This window comes from Hippichthys cyanospilos, chromosome 17 (genome assembly GCF_059441005.1).
Source record: "Hippichthys cyanospilos isolate Australia breed blue-spotted pipefish chromosome 17, RoL_Hcya_1.0, whole genome shotgun sequence".
Classification (NCBI taxonomy): Eukaryota; Metazoa; Chordata; class Actinopteri; order Syngnathiformes; family Syngnathidae; genus Hippichthys; species Hippichthys cyanospilos.
The window spans coordinates 12,413,793-12,433,455 of NC_142385.1; the positions used below are offsets into that span (position 1 = coordinate 12,413,793).

A 19,663-nucleotide genomic window follows, 5' to 3' on the forward strand; every position below is an offset into this window, starting at 1 on the left:
CGTTACTTTTTGTAACACAACAGTACTATAACAAACGGTGTTGCCCACTTTCGCTAAAACCATCGAAGAAGAAATTTTTGCTACCTGCAGGCGGAAGTGAATCCGCGGAGGGCGGAAGTGGACGTGGCATACCGCTGCAGCAGTTCCGCTGAATGTCCGCCTCTCATTCCGAGAAGGGATTAGGGAGAAACACCCGGGGACGACATCCGTTCTTTTTAACCCCTGGTGTTTAGTCGACTTTGTTCCTTCGTGAGCAATTCATCGCCTTGCCTTACTAAACACTACACTTTGGAGGTAGGTTGCGATGTCAAAAAACGGCGAAACGTGTAAGCGTGACATCCGTGTCCGGCTTTTTTTGTAACGTTAGCATGCTAATGCTAATTAGCATTGGCTAAAGGAGCTGCGGTGTAAGCACCTGGATGAAACTAGCTAACATGCTAACATGCTCGCTCGGGTGGTGGTATGCTTACAGCTGATTAAAACGCCGCTGTCATGAGCGATTTGGCCGATTGTCACAAGTTAGCCTCCCGCCCTATCTACCCCGTTACTTTTGCACGTTTGTTGAGTCATACGTGCTGTACCTTGCACCTGATCGTCACCCGTAAAAGTATTTTGTTATCTTATGTGTTGTTTGTTGTGGCTGCGATCCAGTCAGGTTAGCCAAGCTAGCAAGACAGCTGTAATGCGGCAATGAAGCTAGCGAGCTGCTAGTCTTGAATAGCGTTTTCGATTAATTCTACATCGTGTTTACATTTTTAGCCGCTTCACTTGACAACGATATAGCCCATGATTGTAATTTTAATTTCATCAACCCTTCATGCGTCGCAAATATGCAATTTGCTGTAGGCCCGACACGCTAAAAAAGCAACACAGCGATTGTGTTTCTCCTCGTAGTTGAATAATTTAAAACCCGCTCGTTTATCCCATGTTTGTCTTGAAAGATGATACCCTGTTGTAAAAGTTAGTCCTCCAGTTAAAATGCGTCAACGTCTGCCACTCGAACACGTTTGTTTGCTGAGTGATTGACTGGATACAGTGTTATAAATATGGCCATAAAGTTACCTATATTTGTTTCAGTCTGTATTAAATAACTTACAATGGGCCATTGGTGAGCTCATCTGCTTCACAGTGTTTTGGTTCGATTCTTGGTTCCACCATACGTTAGGTTCACTGAAGTCTAAACTGCATCAGCGCGAATGCATGTTTGTCAGTTATATATTTTATATTTGTGAATATTCTCAATTGACAGATAATGCTTGCAATAAGTATTGATCAAAATTGTTATTATTGGAAGTGATGAAATGTAAAAAATGCTATTAATAGACTTTTGGTTTAGTTCGCTGTAGACATTATTCGGGTAACTGGTTGAAGTGAATGATTGAATGAACAGATCACTAGTGTTGCTCTTCTATACATGATTTGTATTTAAACTTGACACCACCATGGTTTTGTTTGGCCTGGAAATGTTAATAGCATGAAGTTGAGAGTGTTGTTTCCCCAGACAAAGCAAACAAAGGTGTTGTCGGTGAACTTGTAAATATTAGCATCTCATACAAAGTTTTTTTCAAGTTTTACATTTGGAGAAATTTGAATGGTTTCAATTGGTCATTATGTCCTATTGTCATCTCAGATTTAGGGATGAACTGAAGATGAATGTAAACCAGCACACTCCCATGGCCTCTCCTTATGGCCAGCCTCAGCCTGGTTACGGGCAGCCCACCTTTGCACCCTTGGATGGTGGGTACCCGCCATCCTATGCACCTTACAATGGCCCTGTGTCAGCCTACCAGCCTGGAGTGCCACCGCAAGGTAAAACTCACCACCCGTGATTAAAAATTTGAATTCCAAATCCTATTTTACACTTTACAAAAATCTTTCTGCAAGAGTTGTAATTTTATTCATTCGTGGTCTCGCTTTTAGGCTTCCACACCTTGTTCCTGACTCTCCTATCACACTATTCACAATCTGAGTTGCTTCTACATGCACTTTGTCATGTCCTCCCGCCATGACCAAACCTTTACCAGTCTTTCGTCGCTTGTATTTCAGGTTATTCATCTTTCACCACCTTCCCCTCTAAGGCTGTGTCAGCCAACCCCGTCTCAGAGCTCTCCTCTCCTCTTGACCTAGGTAACGCCCTCCTCTCACTCTTCTCCCTTAGCCATCGTCCAACCCCCGTCTTACCTGCTAGCAGCTGCTTGTTTTTCCCCATCATTCGCTCTACAGTAGGAGACTTAAGGATTTTTTTTTTCTTTTTCAATTGTGAATGGAATTTCTACCCATTTTTCAGGTCACAGCAGGGCACCTCCCACTTCGGGGCCACCACCTGTATCAACTTCTCAAGCATACAATCAGTATCCCTGCCATCAGGGCGATATGCAGAATGGACCCCCGCCTATGACACAGGCGCCCCCAAGGTACTGAAGAAGCAGGTCATTCTGAAAAAGCTGATATCGTAACAGCGATGATGTTTTGTGTTGCTTCCAGGCCATCTGCAACCCAGTCATACAACCAAGGAGCGGTCAATTTGTCTGGGCCGCCCACTTCATACCCACAACCCTACGGACCCCCGCCCACAATGCAACACGTCACGAGTCAGATGAGCGGCATGCAGATTAACTCTGGGCCACCCAACACAACCGGGCCTGGATACGGTACTAATGATCATTTGTGTATCCAAACACACTGCTGCTCAGCTTAGCTGAATAGCTGTTTAGATGTAAAGGAATTTTTTTTAACAAAAAAATCATTTCTCTAGTGTCTAGTGTCTTTGCTGATTGACTTTTCTTTGTGTCTTCTCAGCACCCCCTCCCAGTTCCCAGCCACCCGTCAGTAGTTCGTTTTCATCCCCACAGCCTGTCACCTACACGCAAGCTCCGCCCCCTGCGTCATCGGCTTCTATCCAGGCGCCACCCGCCGCTTCTCAACAGTACTACGGAGGCCCCCCGCCACCCTCCCAACCACCGTTCAATTCCTCTCTGCCTCCTACTTCTCAACAGCCTTTCACCTCCCCTGCCCCTCCTCCGCCATCCAACCAGCCATCTTTTTCTGCCCCTCCCTCGTATTCGGGTCCCCCGCCGGCCCAGGTTCCTTCCCCATCAATGTCGCAGCCTCAACAGTCTTTCCTTCCCACTCAGCCCGCTTTCTCCTCAGCCCCTCAGGGGTCCTTCCCTCCAAGAGCACCTCCTCCCACCTCCTCTCAGTATGCTCCTCCCACGTCAACCCCATCCGGCCAATACCCGGGCCCCTTGCCACCTCAGCAACAACCGCCTTACTCCTCAGGTCCCCTTCCTCCCAGGCCCCAGATGCCCCCCACGTCCATGTCTCAAAGCAACCACTTACCTCCAGGACCACAGGGCTCACTCGGCCCTCCTGGACCCCTGCAGCAGCAGATACCCCCACCCCAGCCTGGTATGCCAGTAGGGTACCCTCCCCAGCAGAATGGTGAGCAGATTTAGTTAAAAGGGAACGTCATTAATATCTATTTTTTAAGTGGACAACAGTACATGTATACCGTAGTTCTAATCTGCTTTCTTTTTCGTCCTTCAGGTGCATTTGGGCAGGTAAGAGGGCCCCAGCCCGGCTTCGCGGGCCCCTATCCTGGCCAACCGAATTACGGCGCTCCGGCACCAGCACCAGGCCCTCCCCCACCTGCACAGAAAAGACTGGACCCAGATGCCATTCCCAGCCCAGTAAGATACCACAAATTATATTTTTCACGTACACGCAAACTTTCTGGCCACTGTATTATTTCTTTTTTACTTGTGCATGATAATTAGAAACTATAATCTCTAAAACTGACCAATTTTTGTCTGAACAACAATTCTTGCAACATGGTTTCACACAGCTGCTCCTGTTTTATGTCTTTCAATCTGTGGTGTTAATTAATTGTTGTCCTGTTTTGCACAATGTTGCCGGACAAACTTTTTTTTTTTTTAATGTAAAGCAAGCGTCTGACATGCCGACCGTGCAGAAATCAAGACATAGAATAGACCCAGACGCTATTCCCAGCCCAGTAAGTGTCCTTGTGTGGCTCATTTTCTTGTCCTAGTGCTGGCTTTCCAAACGCATCCCCACCACCGCTTGACCTTGCACCGTCAGTGAAAAGCCACTCTTTGTTTTGAGTGTTTTGGATATCTTGATTTTATCCATAAATGCCTTTATTTTAGGGTCTGATCAGTGTTCTCCCCCCTCCTCACCCACATAATCTGCATTCGCTGCATGTTAGTTTTCACTTGCATGCCCGCGGGATTCTCCCTCTTTCCTGGGATGTAGATTTTCTTTGTCTTGTCAACATTCTTGACTGAGTGTGTTTGGAGGTGAAATGACTGAGGCCAAAGATGTGAGAGTAGGTGTGCGTATGAGTGAGAGGCAGAATGCCTGTGATAGAGGGAGGTAATGCGAAAGAACTTGAGTGAGGCTTGTGTTGTTGGTTTTTTTTTTTTTTTATTTTTTTTGAGGGTGAGATAAGCGTCATAATAGAGGAATAAATACATTTAAGATGAACCCAATGATAATGTTAATTATAGTGGGTGCTTCATTAATGTTATTGTTTTTTTTAATGCACTTGCATTTTGTTTTATTTCATTTTTAGTTATAGGATTTTCAATTTTAGTTTGATTTATTTTGTTGTAGTTAACTATAATCGGAGTGTGTAGCAGCAGCTGTGTGAGCATGTATTTTAGTAAGAATGTGTACATGTGAGGGAAGCAATTGGTAAAAAAAAAAAGGGCTAAGAGTAAATTCATGAGAGAGGCGTGTGGAATTTCATTTGTGAAAGTGTATTTATGTGTGAAGGGGCGTAAGACAAAGTGAGTGTGAGACAATGAGGGGGAATTTTTGAATATGTGAAAGACACTTGTAGTTGTTTTTAACTGCTCTAGTAGGTTTCACGCATGATTGCCCCCCCCAACCTTCGTGTCCGTCTTGTAGATCCAAGTAATCGAGGATGACAAGGCCAAGAGCACAGAGCCTTTCACAACAGGCGTCAGAGGTCAAGCTCCGCCGCTGGTCACCACCGACTTCCAAGTCAAAGACCAAGGTGAGACCCCCAACATCCTTAAAATGTCGTCCATTGTAGTCACGTTTATGTGCGATTGCAGGGAATGCCAGCCCCAGGTTCATCCGTTGTACAGCCTACAACATGCCCTGCACAGCAGACATGGCCAAGCAGTCCCAGGTGCCGCTGGCTGCCGTCATCAAGCCGCTCGCCAGGCTGCCGCCGGATGAGGTCCGCCGTCATTTCGCCTCCATGCTGACTAATCGGATAAGTTCAGGATGATGATTCATGTTTGGCTGAATGTAGACGCCTCCATACCTTGTGGATCACGGCGAAGGTGGTCCCATCCGTTGCAACCGCTGCAAGGCTTACATGTGTCCGTACATGCAATTCATCGAAGGAGGCCGCCGCTTCCAATGCGGTTTTTGCTCTTGTGTCACAGAAGGTAAGCTCCTGCACGCTATTGTTTAGAATGCAACCTACTGATGTTTGTCTTTTTATGTCTCCAGTTCCTCCACATTACTTCCAGCATCTGGACCACACTGGGAAGAGAATGGACTACTACGAAAGACCAGAGCTTTCGCTAGGGAGCTACGAGTTCCTGGCAACAGTCGACTACTGTAAAGTGAGTCCTGCACTCTTACAGCATCCTAAAGTGCTTTACAAGTCACAACACTAGCTGTACTTTTTTTTAAATTATCTTTTTTTTTTTTGTAGAACAACAAGATCCCTCAGCCTCCAGCCTTCATCTTCCTCATCGACGTGTCCTACAATGCCATCAAGAGTGGCATGGTTGGCATCGTCTGCCAAGAACTTAAGACACTTTTGGATCAGCTGCCCAAGTAGGTGGTCGACACCATCCATGTTTTTAAAAATAGTGTCACGTTTCAAACATTGTCAGTTCCCCAAAAACGCGACCTCTCTAGCGTCAAAGGGTATTAGTGAGAAAAACGGTTTCAGATTAGGTGTGTACAAAAGCGACTAAATGTTTTTTGTGAATTCATAGAAACATTTGTATTATTTGTAAATATTACATTTGTAAATATTAATAATAACAGTATCAATAAAAATGAATTTAATAAACTGAAAAATAGCAGAAAAAATTCCTGTTCACCATTTTAATATGTTTATGAAATCATAGTGTCACATTATTCTCTTCACCAGAGAGAACCCCGAATTGGACTCGGCTGTGCGAGTGGGTTTTGTGACGTATAACAAGGTGCTGCACTTCTACAACGTCAAATCCAGCCTGGCACAGCCACAAATGCTGGTGGTGTCGGACGTGTCAGAAATGTTTGTGCCACTGCTCGACGGTTTCCTCGTCAATGTCAGCGAGAGTCGGCAGGTCATCGAGAGGTAAGCAAGATTCACAAATGTCGGCTTTCCACCAAAGCGGTGTGGGCTACAATGTCAGATTCCAATCTTAATAGAAGCGGAAGCCCTCACAAGACACAAAAGATTTGTATTCTGAACCTAATAACGCAAGCAGAATTGCAAGCAGGTGAAAGTCCAATTTGGTCAAACTTGTTCTATCTTCTGCAGTCTGCTGGACCATATCCCCGAAATGTTTGCGGACACTCGGGAGACTGAGACTGTCTTCGGACCTGTTATACAGGCCGGACTGGAGGCGCTCAAGGTATTTTCACCGGTTGAAGTCTTGGTGGTTTCTGTGCTTTACGGTTGTAAAAATGCATAATGTTCTTCAGGCGGCAGACTGCGCGGGAAAGCTGTTTGTGTTCCACACTTCACTGCCCATCGCTGAAGCTCCTGGCAAACTCAAAAACAGAGAAGACAAGAAGTTGATTGGCACTGATAAGGAAAAGGTGAGAAGTCTTATCTCTTGTTTTTTGGCCTAGTGGAAAAATCTGAAATCTGACTTTATATGTGATGTTTGCTGTCCTGTTCAGTCTCTATTTCAGCCTCAAGTTGGGTTCTACAACACGCTGGCCAAAGATTGCGTGGCACAGGGCTGCTGCGTGGACCTCTTCCTCTTCCCCAATCAATATGTGGATGTGGCAACACTGGCTGTGGTCCCCGTCTCCACCGGAGGCTCTGTCTACAAGTATACCTACTTCCAGGTGGGACATTTTTTACTCCTAATTTTGAAATAAACATAAAATATTTAACTTTAATGTATAGTGGTAAGTTCCTTATTTGGAGCCTGAACATGCCTGACAACCCGACATTCTGCTTTAATTCAAAATTTGTATCTATTCAGGCTCAGTCAGACCAGGAGAGGTTCCTGAATGACTTGAGACGAGATGTTCAGAAGCCGATCGGATTTGATGCTGTCATGAGGGTTCGAACCAGCACCGGTGAGTCTATATTTTTTGCCTCGTCGCTATTTGTAGGGGATAGGGAATTACTGCTTCCTGTGGACAAAAATCATGCTTCATTTAATTGCCTCTAATGCCACAAAATGGTAGCAATGCACAAGTTTCCCATTAGGGCTGACTAAATGAAATTCCTCTCTTCAACATGCTCATTGTCAATCCCCTGGTTGTCTAATTCTTAGACATAATGATGATGCAAGATGGCACAAAAGCTTTACTAATTATGACAGAAACAGCAAATTATTCAGGAAGTAGTGAATTGGTTCCAAAATTGCGTTTTTCTTTGTCATTTAAAAAAAAAAAAAAAAAAAACAATGATTGACTTCTTTCTTTACTTCCTCTATTTCTTTAGGAATCCGAGCAACGGACTTTTTTGGCTCGTTCTTCATGAGCAACACCACCGATGTGGAGCTTGCTGGGCTTGACTGTGACAAGGCAGTCACAGTGGAGTTCAAGCATGACGACAAGCTCAGTGAGGAGACTGGGGCACTTGTGCAGGTAAGTGATCACTTTTCTAGTAGAACTACTTTTTTTTTTTTCTTTCCCCCTCTTTGCCTGAAGTTATTTTCTTGCGCTCCCTGCAGTGTGCCGTGTTGTACACTAGCTGCAGCGGCCAAAGGCGTCTACGTGTCCACAACATGGCTGTCAACTGCTGCTCACAACTGTCCGACCTATACCGAAATTGCGAGACGGACACTATTATTAACTTCTTTTCCAAATATGGTGAGGACCTTCTCATACTTTTGGATTTTTATTTTTCTCTAAGTTTTGTTTTTCTTTCGCCACAGCTTTCCGCGGCATCCTTAACAACCCCACAAAAGCGGTACGGGACACTCTGGTGAACCAGTGTGCACAGATCCTGGCCTGCTACCGCAAAAACTGTGCCAGTCCCTCATCGGCTGGTCAGGTAAGACTCCATTAAAAGGCGCCAACCTTCCTGGCATCTTGGACTAAGCTGTTCAAGTGATTAAGTCCATCATTTATGATTTTTCTTTCCTTTCTTCGTCAGTTGATCCTCCCCGAGTGTATGAAGCTGCTGCCCGTCTACCTTAACTGCGTGCTGAAGAGTGACGTGCTGCTGCCCGCCGCCGACGTGTCATTGGATGACAGGGCCTACTTACGGCAGCTCATCAGCTGCATGGACGTCGCCGAAACACACGTCTTCTTCTACCCGCGCCTGCTGCCGCTGGTAAAAAAAAAAAAAAAAAAATAATAATAATCCTCATTATTCAGACTAAACTATACCAGTACAGATGCACCCCCCTGACGTATTTTCACATCATAACCAGTAATTATATTTATTGTGGTGTCGCTAGGCATATTTCATTCAGCAACTCCAGATGACTTTGGGTGACATCTTTTGTATTTCAGACTTCTCTGGCAGAAAATTGTCACTAATTTCATTTCACTGCCATATAAAAGTTAACATAATTTAAGTATGCAATGTTTTGCAAAGGAGTCATTTTGACCAAATATAACTGTAAGTTCATTCATGTTCCACTTTATTTTCTTTTAATGTGAAAAGGAAAATTGCTGCTCTTTGAACAGCATTAAAAAGGAAGAAAAAAGAAGATTCGCCGATACCTTCAGAAACCCTGTTAAACTCGTGACACAACATCTGAGATTCGTTCACGAGTACTCTTACCTCCTATTTGAGAACCGCTGACTCAGATCTAAAAAGCTTTGCATCAGCTGTAAAATTATAACAGAATCTGACAAGAATTTATTTGACTTAACTTTTTCATAGATGAAGCTGGAGAGCGGCTCATTACCCGTGGCTGTGCGGGCGTCAGAGGAGAGGCTATCCAAAGGTGGTGTATACCTGCTAGAGACGGGCCTGCACCTTTTCCTTTGGGTGGGGGCCAACGCGCAACAGGAGCTGCTGCTCAATATCTTCGGGACGTCCAACTTTGGCCAAATCGACGCCACAATGGTGAGAGGATGAGCCAAGCCTGTATTTTCGCTTGTTTTCCCTTCATGTCGCCGAACTGGCAGAGTGTACAAGATAACCTGGTTAAAATGTCTTTTATGAAGGTTCTGGACGTATCTATGTTTTTATATTTACCGTAATATTTTTTTGTGTTTTTTTTTTTTCCTTGAATGTTTTAGACGTGTCTGCCTGTCTTGGATAATCCTTTCTCGCAAACACTCAGAGAGATGATCGACACTTTCAGAGCGCAGCGCTCCCGATACATGAAGGTATGCTGGCTTGATTGTCATTTTCGTATAAAACCACGAGCTTTAGAACCCAAGCATATGGCGTTAATCGAAATGTTAAGATTATTCATCCTAAAATCAAGTCATGGTCATTTTAGGGTAAATTTAACAAGTTCCGGGGTGTCTTTGAATGACAAAGTCCTTCTAAAAACTGTTGTTAAACATCCATATTATTTCAGCTGTCAGCTTTGCAAGACCAGAGTTGTCATTAAATATTTGTCATTAATATTATGCTCCTTATGATCCCACCCCTCACCCCACTTTCTTCACTACCGTCGCAGCTGATGGTAGTGAAGCAGGAGGACCGCTCGGAGCTCATCTTCCGACACTTCCTGATGGAGGACAAGAGCGCGAGTGGCGGCGCGTCCTACGTGGATTTCCTGTGTCACATGCACAAGGAAATCCGCCAACTCCTCAGCTAGACCTCGCCGACACCGCCATCTTCTCCTTTCTGCCTCTTCGTCCTCCTTTTTTTTTTTTTTACCTAATAAACTCATTGTCAGCAGAGCGCCGCAGCTGGCACAAGACATCGTGTTAGTGCGTGAGGAAATTTGTGTGGGTGTGAGATAATCTGATGTTAATAGAGCTTCACTCTGCCTCAAATTGACTGCGAGGGAGTGCGAAGAGGAGGAGGGAGAATGATGTATGTATATACACACACACACACACATTGAAGAATAATGTATGCAACAGGACTGTATGTATCGACTAGCACTGACTAAAGGCTGTTGAAAGCACCCGCTCCCAAACATAGCTTTTTATATAGAATCCAATCCCATTCTATAGGAGGTCTCAATACTAGCAAGGTACCAACGAAATCAAATAAATGCTGTAACCTGATCATCTCCGCTCCCCTTTTAATCATTGCCTTATAGAAAGCCACTTCCTCTGTATGTGTTTGTCTATAGAGTACTGTATTTAAAATAAGTTCCCGTCAGCGTCTCAATGGCCTTTTGCTTTTCATTAGGTACTCATTCTATCCAAGTCCTTTGATGGTTGAGAATACTCCTTCTCCCTGATTGACTCCATAAATGCTATGATAATTAACATTTTGTTGTTTTAATGTCACCAAAATCCAAATGTTATCCTTCGTAATGGCCCTTGAGCAAGATTACAGGTGTACCGAATGGTGTCTACAGACTAATGCCGGTTTTGGATTGACCAACCAAGATAATTTGCATTATGCTCATTTAATGATATGACAAATTGTCAAATGTAAATAAAACCTTGTGTTGGATTCCATTGGAAGTCAAATGTACCTAATCAAGTGACCTCACTGTCCTTGAGAAAACCAACTATTATTCGCGATATTTTGCGTATTTGATAATGCCACGGAAAACACTTAGATGTTTTTTTTCCTTCGAAATCCCACTGCCACAAAAAACTGCTGATTTGTGTAAATCTCGAGTCAGATTGTTTTGAGGTGCACCCACCGGTGTCCACATGACACGAGACAAGCGTATTATTGAGCATATTTTCACTTAATAAGGTACAAAATCAGCATTGTATTTCTGTCCGTTTTACCCTTCGATCCCATCAGAGGTGTACCTAATGAAGACCCCCTCACTTCCTGTGAAGTGTAAAGCTGTGGGCCATCTTGTTCCATAATTTCCACGTGGCATGATTAAAGGATCAGTAGACCCGCTCTGAACAGTCTTTTGTTCAGATACATATATATATTTATATAAATATATATATACATATATAAATATATCCAAAAATATAATCTGTACAGAATTCATAGAGAAGAAGCCTTTTAATTCAGTTGCGGTGGCTTTTTTTGGGGGGCCATCACAAAAACAAAAATCATGGCTTTTACAAATGAACAGGGGTTGATAATCTCACGACTGACTACTTTTGATGAGTGAGTGAGTGTGTGCATGAGTCGGTCCTGGTGAAATTTCTCCAGAGGAACAGAGGGACCCTCTAACGAGCCCACCAAATAGAATCGAAATCTCTTTCTGTTCCTTTTTGGGAAAAAAAAAACATGTATAAATGTGTTTGAAGCCCTCTGTTCTCTGTTACCAATGAGCCACAATCTACACTGTAATCTTCATTGTCCCCCCTCCCCCCCAAAACTTTCTCTGCCTCTTGGGACTGCGAATAAAAATGATTGTTTCAAATTGAATTTCAACGCTAGTCTTTCAAAATTGGAGCACTATACAAAATAGTTTTATTTACAGCGTGCTGTTCATTTCCACAATACAGATATGAATATACAGTATGTACATATTTATATACACACATGCACTAAAGATGTCAACAAGATAAAATATATAAATAAAATATGGTAAAAAAGCTATTTTTAAATTAAAAAAAACATTTACTTAAAGACTTATATTTAAGTAGAATAATGGTCAAAACTAATATTTATTGTACTGTTATACATAGGTATGCCTTCATTACTTGACAAGAAAATATTCAAAAAAATCTGTTATATATACAGAAAATAAATGCCTCTACACAAATAAATAAAAAATGTAGATTGAGTTTGTATTTCTTATATTAGTAATATCAAAATGTAAACATTAGCTAAGTAATAATACTCTTATTTCTGATTCCTCACAACTGTCTGCTAATATGCAACAAAAAATCTTGATTGTATTTTAAAATGCATGTGTAACAGTCGATAAACCTCACATGAAATGGAATAACATATTTAAATGTGTATTTTTTTTTAAATAAAAATAGAGGGAGCGTGTCACATTATGGCAATTTGATTTTCTCCAGCCAATCACGCCAAAAATTAAAAACTATTAATTTCATAACTTTTAAATTATATAATTAATAATTAAGATTATGGTAAAAATTTAAATCCCTAAAAAAGCTGACTGTCCAGCCCATTTTATGAGTACAGTTTCCATTTTTTTTTATCCTCCACCATTGAGAAGCTCCAACTTTCCAGCCTACCGCCACATTTCAACGTGCATGATGATACTGTCCTCCTGAATAATGCATCCGGGGTGGAATTTCCCTTAAATGAGTCTTTCATACTTGCACTTGGCAGGCGACCCAAGCCTACTAAGCCGCAGCAACAGGAAATAAAGAAAACACTTAAGCCCTTATGAGTTCTGTCTAAATACCAAAGGGGAAAAAAAGTGGATTTATTTTGACCCTCCTGGTTTGCAAGCCGAGAGAGAGAGAGAGCAAAAGTATTTATGGTGCATCTGTCAGGTTCTTGTTCCAGCTTGATGAGCGTGGCCGACAATAGTTAGGATTTGACTGCACGCCACTGTGATCTTTTGGTCCAGTCATTTATACATTATTTAAAGTGGCGGTCGACATTCTTGATATTTTTTTCCCCCTTTTTCACAATTTAGATAATTTCTCAGCTGTTTTAACATTTGTGGCATCAGAATTCTCAATTATAATAAATATGTGATTTGTGCTATTGTGAAATTACTTATGCCTACCCCACACAGGCTCCAAATTCAGATTTGTTTTGGAAACGTTAAAAAGTCAATACAGTATTCTATAATTTGAAAAAAAAGTGCCACTTCATCAAAAAGACCACTGGAGGTCAGCAAAATCACACTTTTCATTGTGTTAGTAAATCACTCCCAACTTTCCAAATGGCATTTGAAGCAATAAAATACAATCATAGTATTTTCTATGTTAATGTCGTAAAAAAAAAAAAAAAAAAATGAGAATAGGATCGTTATGTAATCTTTAAATTTTATGAAATGCTCCTGAGGGATGTGTTGACTTCATGGATGGCTTTTTGTCCAGTTGTTTTAAACGCAACTTCAAAATGTTTTGATTTAGATAGCTCATAAAATAACAGGACCAAAAGTATTGGCTTGATGTTTTTATAGATGGATGTGTCCCAATACTTTAATCCTTTAATTTGATTATTTCACAGGATCGGCTGCATTAATTTGTCGAATAATGTTCATGAAATTCAACGTTGATCAACACACAAACAGTCAGATAACTAAACTACCCTCTGCTAACACCAAGTAATTCACCAGGTGTTAAAGCCATACACACTAAATGTCACAGTAGAGCATGATGCTATTTATTTATTTTTTTTTTACAATAATGGATAGCATCAGTTCATGTTCTTTAGGTGAAAAATATCCCAAAGTGTTGGTGTAATTCCAAAACTAAACAAAAGTATTTGTTGGACCAATACTTTTTATCCAATCTCTTTTCAACAATTTAATTCTTCACCACTTGTTCTCATTGTGTCTTAAAAGTAGTGCATCTCAATGTGAAAGAAATAAAGGCGGGAGCGAAGGAAGCGTGTCATGACTCAACCCTGTGGCCCCGTCCACCCTCTCATCATCATCATCATCTTCTTAAGGTGATGTAACACTGCGAATGGCGTCCCGGTCACTCCTATTAGTCACAGTATTTTATTTATTTAAAAAAACACACATAACAGACGGAATGGCAGCGATGATAAAATACTGTGTTGATCATGACGCTGTGCTTGACAAAGATCACTTTGCTTTTCATTGCGACGCCTCTTATGGCTAATAATAGCCGTGGACTACACACACACACACACACACACACACACACACACTGGAGGACTTATGTGATTCATCAAACAGGATCATTTAGAAAAAAACAAAAACAATGTTATTCTTGCGCTTTTTCAAAGATCTGATTATTTAATATGCTTATTTTAACTCACATAGTAGATTATATCTAATGTTATTGTTACCGAGATGAGTGTATCGCACCCGAGAGGGTGTGTTGAATAATGTCTGCTACTTCAGTACCACGGACAGCTCCATGGATTTATTGAGAGGCCATTGCAGAAAGCCACCCTAATGAGGACACTCGCTTTAGAAAAATGGATGGATGGGTAAACAAAACCATCACTCTTACTGCGTTTGTCAGTTGACTTTGACTCGGTGGGCATATTTCCTACTTTGCGTCAGTCTTTGAACGTGGCGTGCGAGCATCCTCAGTTAGTATGCCGGCTCAGCATTCTGGAAAAAGAGCAAAATGCTGCAATTTTTTTTTTCTTCCGAGGCTGTCAGCGTGGGAACACACACACACACACACACACACACACACACACAAAAGCCGCAACCAGGAAAAGTTCAAATATGATGAAGTGGTATATCTGCATGCGCGGCGTTGTGATTGTGATGAAGAAAAGAAGGCCGGCGCTCTCTCGCGCGTGTGTGCGTGAAGACGAATGAACCGCGCGCAGAAAACGTGGGCTGCTGGCCCCGCTCCTGCCCTCCTTTTCCTACGTGCTAACCCTGCCGCCTCGCCTCCTCTTCCTCCACCTCCTCAGCCTCCACACGCCGTTACATAATGCTCAACTCCTCAGGCCTTTGTTAGCGTTCGTCGACCACACACTGCGCGCCTCGGCCGCACTCTTTGGAGGAACCCTGTCTTCTCTAAAAAGCCAAAAGGAGAATATTTGATCACAAAATGGACATTACGTATATCATTATATATCATAATAGTAACTGTTTGTTTAAAAAAAAGGCCCAAAAAGCCACAGCTAACCAGGGAGTAGGTTTAACCCTTGTGGTATTATGTTACAAACAATTGGAATTCCTTAGATTTTTTTTCTTTATGCTACCATAAAATAATCAATGGGAAAAAAAACACAAGGGAGCTGAAATTTCCAGTAGATGATTAAAACATTTAAAAAGTCAAAATGCAACAATTCTGACATTTCTATGTGATTGCGGCTGGACGTGTGGGATTTCGTGTATAAATATAATCATCGTCCACATTTTGGACCATATAAAATCATAATTACAATCTCTGAGATGCATTTTAATAGGATTTGTGACATTGATTTTCCTGCGATTTTTGCAACATTCCGTTGAGCGGCGGTCAAACTACGTCAGCAAACAGAAAATTCTTTGTTGTTGTTGTCCCCCTGCACTGGCCTATGATGGCCTCCCACTCACGCCACATTAAACATTTAACAAGGCACTCTGGAAGTGTGCGACGCCGTCTTTTCGAGACGGCCAGCAAACAGCGTTGCAGTCCTTTTGTGTGCCGTGACACATAACCAAATGCAAAAGCAAAATCAAAGGCCAACTATGTTCAAAGTAGACCTGTATTAATCAATATTGATCCGTGCTGCATGCATCTATCTCTATGGCGCGTGTGTTCGAGTTCGACAGAACAAATGGCCGTGCTAATAACGTCAACATGCATTCCGTTTTAATTGTCCTACAGATTTTAGTGAAGATGTTTTTTTCTCAGCGTTTAACCACTAATATGAGCGACTGCCTCTCAGCATTCAACTTTTAACATAACAAAAATGCTCGTCAGCATTCAACCAATTTAGCGTGCATTCACGTGACTTTTTTCCCCACAGTATGAATGCTTGTCTCTCAGCATTCATTAGTCCTTATTCAACCATTCGAACGTGATTTTATCACATTGTTTTCGCAAACGTTAATAGTGTGAATGCTTGTCTCTCAGCGTTCAACCAGTAATACTATCAATACATTCAGCTTTTTCACATCACATTAGTGATTAAGTGAATGCTTGTCACTCAGCAATCAATTTTAACACAACTCAATACTAGTCTTATTGCTTGTCTCAGCATTCAAACAATAATTAGTCTTGACTCAATCTTAACTCGTTCGCAAACCAATTAATGTTCATTTTTCTGGGTTCAACCATTTTATTATACATTAGTAATAGGGTGAATGATTGTCTCTCAGTCCCGGTGGTCAATGTTAACACAAGCCATGATTAAATGCTTATGCTCGTGTCTCAGCATCCAATCAATATTAGTAATACAATGAAGAATCATCTCTCAGATTCAACTACTTCAACTAGACATTAATAAACCAATGAATGCTCATCTTTTCATTCGGCCATTTGTAAAATGGTGAATGATTCTCTCAGCATTCATACCATAGTAGTAATACTTTGAATAATCCTCCAAATTGTATTTTACCTCATTAGTAAACCAATTTTTTCTTTCTGCATCCAACCATTTTTAAACACATTAGTAATAGGGTGAATGATTGTCTCTCAGTATCCAAATCAATGGGTAATACAATGAAGAATTGTCTCTCAGGTTCAATCCAAATCAATGGGTAATACAATGAAGAATTGGCTCTTCGATTCAACTATTTTACCTCATTTTCTGCGTCCAATCATTTCAAAACACATCATTAAAATTGTAAATGTTTCTCAGCATTCATAGTCGTTGCAATATTATGATTTTTTTCTCTCCATCCAAGCAGATGTTGATTTAAAATAATTTAATATTAAGGTTTATCCCGCTGTAACCCAATACAAAATGTATTTGCGACGTTTCAGCACTTTTTTTTCCAAACCGTCAATTCTCAGCATTCTCAAATAATACACGTTTTTATAATTTGGTGAGGTGAATCGCTTTCAGCACTTCTCGCGAGAACTCCTCCGCTACGCTCACACGCGCCACCAGCGTCACTCCTCCTCTCCACAGCCCCTCCCTTTCCGTGTGTGCGTGTGCTGGGCTTCAGCTCTTCATACTTGCCTGCCTGTCACTTCGCTTGTGTCGGAAGGCTAAGGCTACACACCTCTCGGTCGGACCCCCGCACGGAGAGCCACCCGCCGTCGTACCCCCCTCCCCCCTTCCCCCGAGGCTCGGGCTCGCCCCTCACGGCACCAACCATGGCGACCACCGCAACGTCCACCCGGTTCACTGACGAGTACCAGCTGTACGAGGAGCTCGGGAAGTAAGCGGCACGCACGCACACAAAAACGCACCGCGTTTGTCTTCCACTCGCCCACCCCCGCAACAACCTCGCCTCGCTTTATCTCAATGCTGGCCGGCTAGCAAGCTAACCTTTTCGGGTAGCTTCCGAAGGGACCCCGGAGGCTTTGGCAATGTGTCGCGGAGCAGCTAGGCGGGCTAGCCGCTCGAGAGCGCTGGTGTTCGGCCACCAGCTCCGCCGAGCTACTGCGGTGCTCCACTATAGCCGCGTTAGCCTCACTTCAACTTGGCGTATTATTTTTTCTTTTTACTACCCCTATGGTTTTTTATGAGCGTCGACTCAACCACCATTTTGTGCCCTCGCGGAGCCCCCCTCCAGCCGCTGACATTTGCCTCCACCGCCCCCGGCCCACCGCTTCTTCTTGACAGCTCCGCGCGGGCTCCCTCGTCCGGAGGCTGTACTCGCAAGGCCGACGCTTCAGGTTTTTTTTTTTTTTTTTTTTCCAAAGTCTCCTCCACCCTCACCACCACCCGCCCACCCCCAATGAGCAGCTGCAGATGATTTGTGCTCCCGTGTTGAGTAACGTTACATAGCCCTGGATCACCTAATGAGGAAGTCATGCGGTCCCAGCCGCTTTTATTAATGTTTGCGCCGCAACGCCCGCTGCGCCCCCCACCCCCACGGCATGGTCCGTGAACGCATCACGGAGTCTCATTTCTTTTCATTTGTATTTTTAATTTGGAACTAATAATCACGCGCGCATTCAGAGGTGGTGACGTGCGTTTTCTCGGTATTTTGATGACGACATCACAACCGCTGCTGTTTCATCATCATCATCATCCTCCTCCACTCCCCTCTCCCCCTTCCAAAAGGCAGCATCAGACTTGCCTTTTTATAAAGATGTAGCATAGTGACTCTCCTCCAACAGTGACCACTCACTCCTGTTTTTATTTATTATCCCTAATGCATCTTTTCCGCCATCGGTCATTATCGTCAAGTTGTTTTACGTGAGGCCTGTTGTCACCCGTCACCTCTCGTTTGCTGCTAAATAATTGAAAGCGAGAGGAGAGTGCTGTTGGTGGAGAGCCGAGTGCGGTGGCAGCGGCGGACGCTGTCATGGAGTGACAGGTCGCCGGGAGCCCCCCTCCCATGTAACAGAGTGCTTTCGCAGCAGATGATGGTGCAGAATCGTGGTAGACCGTGGAGCGTTCTACCCGGGACTGTGCGACTGTGACAAAAGTAATTTCATTTGCAGCATTGTAGTTGCGTGTCTTTTGAAGATTAGTCATAAGTACTTGGTCTTTGGGGCTGGGCAATCCATGACCTGAGCGGATATTAGGCCATGTTTCTACCAAGAGGTCCGCTTCAGTTCACTGCAGCACTGTGTGGAGTGGTTAAAACGGGTCAACGAGAGACTTTCCGCAATTTGGCAAGAGGGTATATTTCTTATGACCTTAAAAGTTTCCTTGGAACTGCAAATATTAGTTCCCACAGTCCAAAACTTCTTGGTATTTGATAGTACCTGGAACTAAATGCCCAAAAGGTTCTTAGTTTCATCTTCCGGGGTAAAATTTTCATCCTACCTTTTGGTGTCCCCATCATGAGGTAGTACCATGGTAGTAGGGCGGGGATAGATGCAGTGCAGTGTGTTGATTGGTTCCCGGACATCTTTAAAGTACCACCCACTAATGCACAGTTTTCTTTTGATTTTGATAAATTAGCCCATGGCTTCATTTTGATGTTAACACCTGCTTACTTTGTTGCTTATTGATTCCACAAATTTTGCAATATTGCTCAATATCCAATAAATGACTTTTGAACAATGTTTATACATTTGCTGCAAAAGCTGTTGGTTGCTCGTGGAGCCGATCGTTCCTGTAACCTCTCTTTTTCATCGAAATTGAGCCAGAAAAAGACTGAAATTTTACCCAGGCATTTTGAAGACTACTTCTCCAGTTAGTGTTCTTGTGACCCAGAACAAAATGTAGACGGTAGTTCAAATGCAAGTAATTTCTTGAACAAAAAGGTATTTTTTTACCTTGCGTGAAGTTAATGCAATGCGGTCAAATGTCCATTTTAGTAACTCTCTGATTCTGTGTTCATAGGGGAGCTTTTTCAGTGGTGCGCCGATGTGTCAAAAAATCCTCCGGGCAGGAATATGCTGCCAAAATCATCAACACCAAGAAGTTGTCTGCACGAGGTATGCCAACCAACACACACATATACGAACATTACATCTTTGCTTTGTTTGTTTGTGATTAGAATACAAGCCCTTAAAGATGCTTTTTTTTTTTTTATAATCCCCTTTTTCATGCGCACTGGTTTGACTAAACCCGTTTGTTTCAACAAAAACAAGTCTCATTAGGAGCACCTGCACCTTGCCAAATAAGATTGATGTTTACTGTAAGAGAATGTAAGGTGGTGTTACAGTACCTTAATTTGTCTTTTTCAATTCACTCAAGTATCTGAAGTAT

General features: G+C 42.7%; 2 protein-coding genes across 26 annotated transcripts in view; both read left to right on the plus strand.

Moving 5' to 3' along the window:
• Window positions 1–123: 123 nt before the first annotated feature.
• sec24c (SEC24 homolog C, COPII coat complex component) lies at window positions 124–11,674 on the plus strand. 4 transcript variants are annotated; one of them, XM_088439304.1, is made up of 25 exons: window positions 124–294; window positions 1,631–1,809; window positions 2,047–2,127; window positions 2,288–2,414; window positions 2,485–2,651; window positions 2,800–3,441; window positions 3,547–3,689; window positions 3,944–4,012; window positions 4,930–5,038; window positions 5,100–5,227; window positions 5,303–5,441; window positions 5,506–5,621; window positions 5,714–5,838; window positions 6,161–6,352; window positions 6,539–6,632; window positions 6,703–6,819; window positions 6,904–7,074; window positions 7,215–7,311; window positions 7,682–7,827; window positions 7,914–8,052; window positions 8,118–8,236; window positions 8,339–8,518; window positions 9,077–9,262; window positions 9,439–9,528; window positions 9,828–11,674. In XM_088439304.1, exons 2-25 carry the CDS (start codon window positions 1,650–1,652, stop codon window positions 9,966–9,968), a joined length of 3,678 nt encoding a protein of 1,225 aa, XP_088295430.1. In that variant the 5' UTR covers window positions 124–294; window positions 1,631–1,649; the 3' UTR covers window positions 9,969–11,674. The 4 variants fall into 4 exon arrangements, with proteins under 4 accessions (XP_088295430.1, XP_088295431.1, XP_088295432.1 ...); XM_088439305.1 differs by lacking the exon at window positions 3,944–4,012; XM_088439306.1 differs by lacking the exon at window positions 2,047–2,127.
• Window positions 11,675–13,610: 1,936 nt separating this feature from the next.
• Window positions 13,611–19,663, plus strand: part of LOC148409722 (calcium/calmodulin-dependent protein kinase type II subunit gamma) — a 37,086-nt gene continuing 31,033 nt past the window's right edge. For 21 of the 22 annotated variants that reach the window (XM_088439308.1, XM_088439319.1, XM_088439309.1 and 18 more), the window contains exons 1-2: window positions 16,981–17,210; window positions 19,295–19,389. In XM_088439308.1, coding sequence (XP_088295434.1) covers window positions 17,146–17,210; window positions 19,295–19,389 — 160 coding nt within the window. In that variant the 5' untranslated portion in view covers window positions 16,981–17,145. Of the gene's footprint in view, window positions 13,853–16,980; window positions 17,211–19,294; window positions 19,390–19,663 lie in introns of those variants that run through there. The other variant, XM_088439311.1, reaches the window with a different exon arrangement.

What these genes read in the sequence shown, in the direction of transcription:
- sec24c (XM_088439304.1), top strand. Translation starts at nt 1,650, where the DNA reads ATGAATGTAAACCAGCACACTCCCATGGCCTCTCCTTATGGCCAGCCT. An exon ending in CCGGACTGGAGGCGCTCAAG is followed by an intron (nt 6,633 to 6,702) that starts GTATTTTCACCG and finishes AATGTTCTTCAG; the next exon opens with GCGGCAGACTGCGCGGGAAA. An exon ending in TTGGCACTGATAAGGAAAAG is followed by an intron (nt 6,820 to 6,903) that starts GTGAGAAGTCTT and finishes TGTCCTGTTCAG; the next exon opens with TCTCTATTTCAGCCTCAAGT.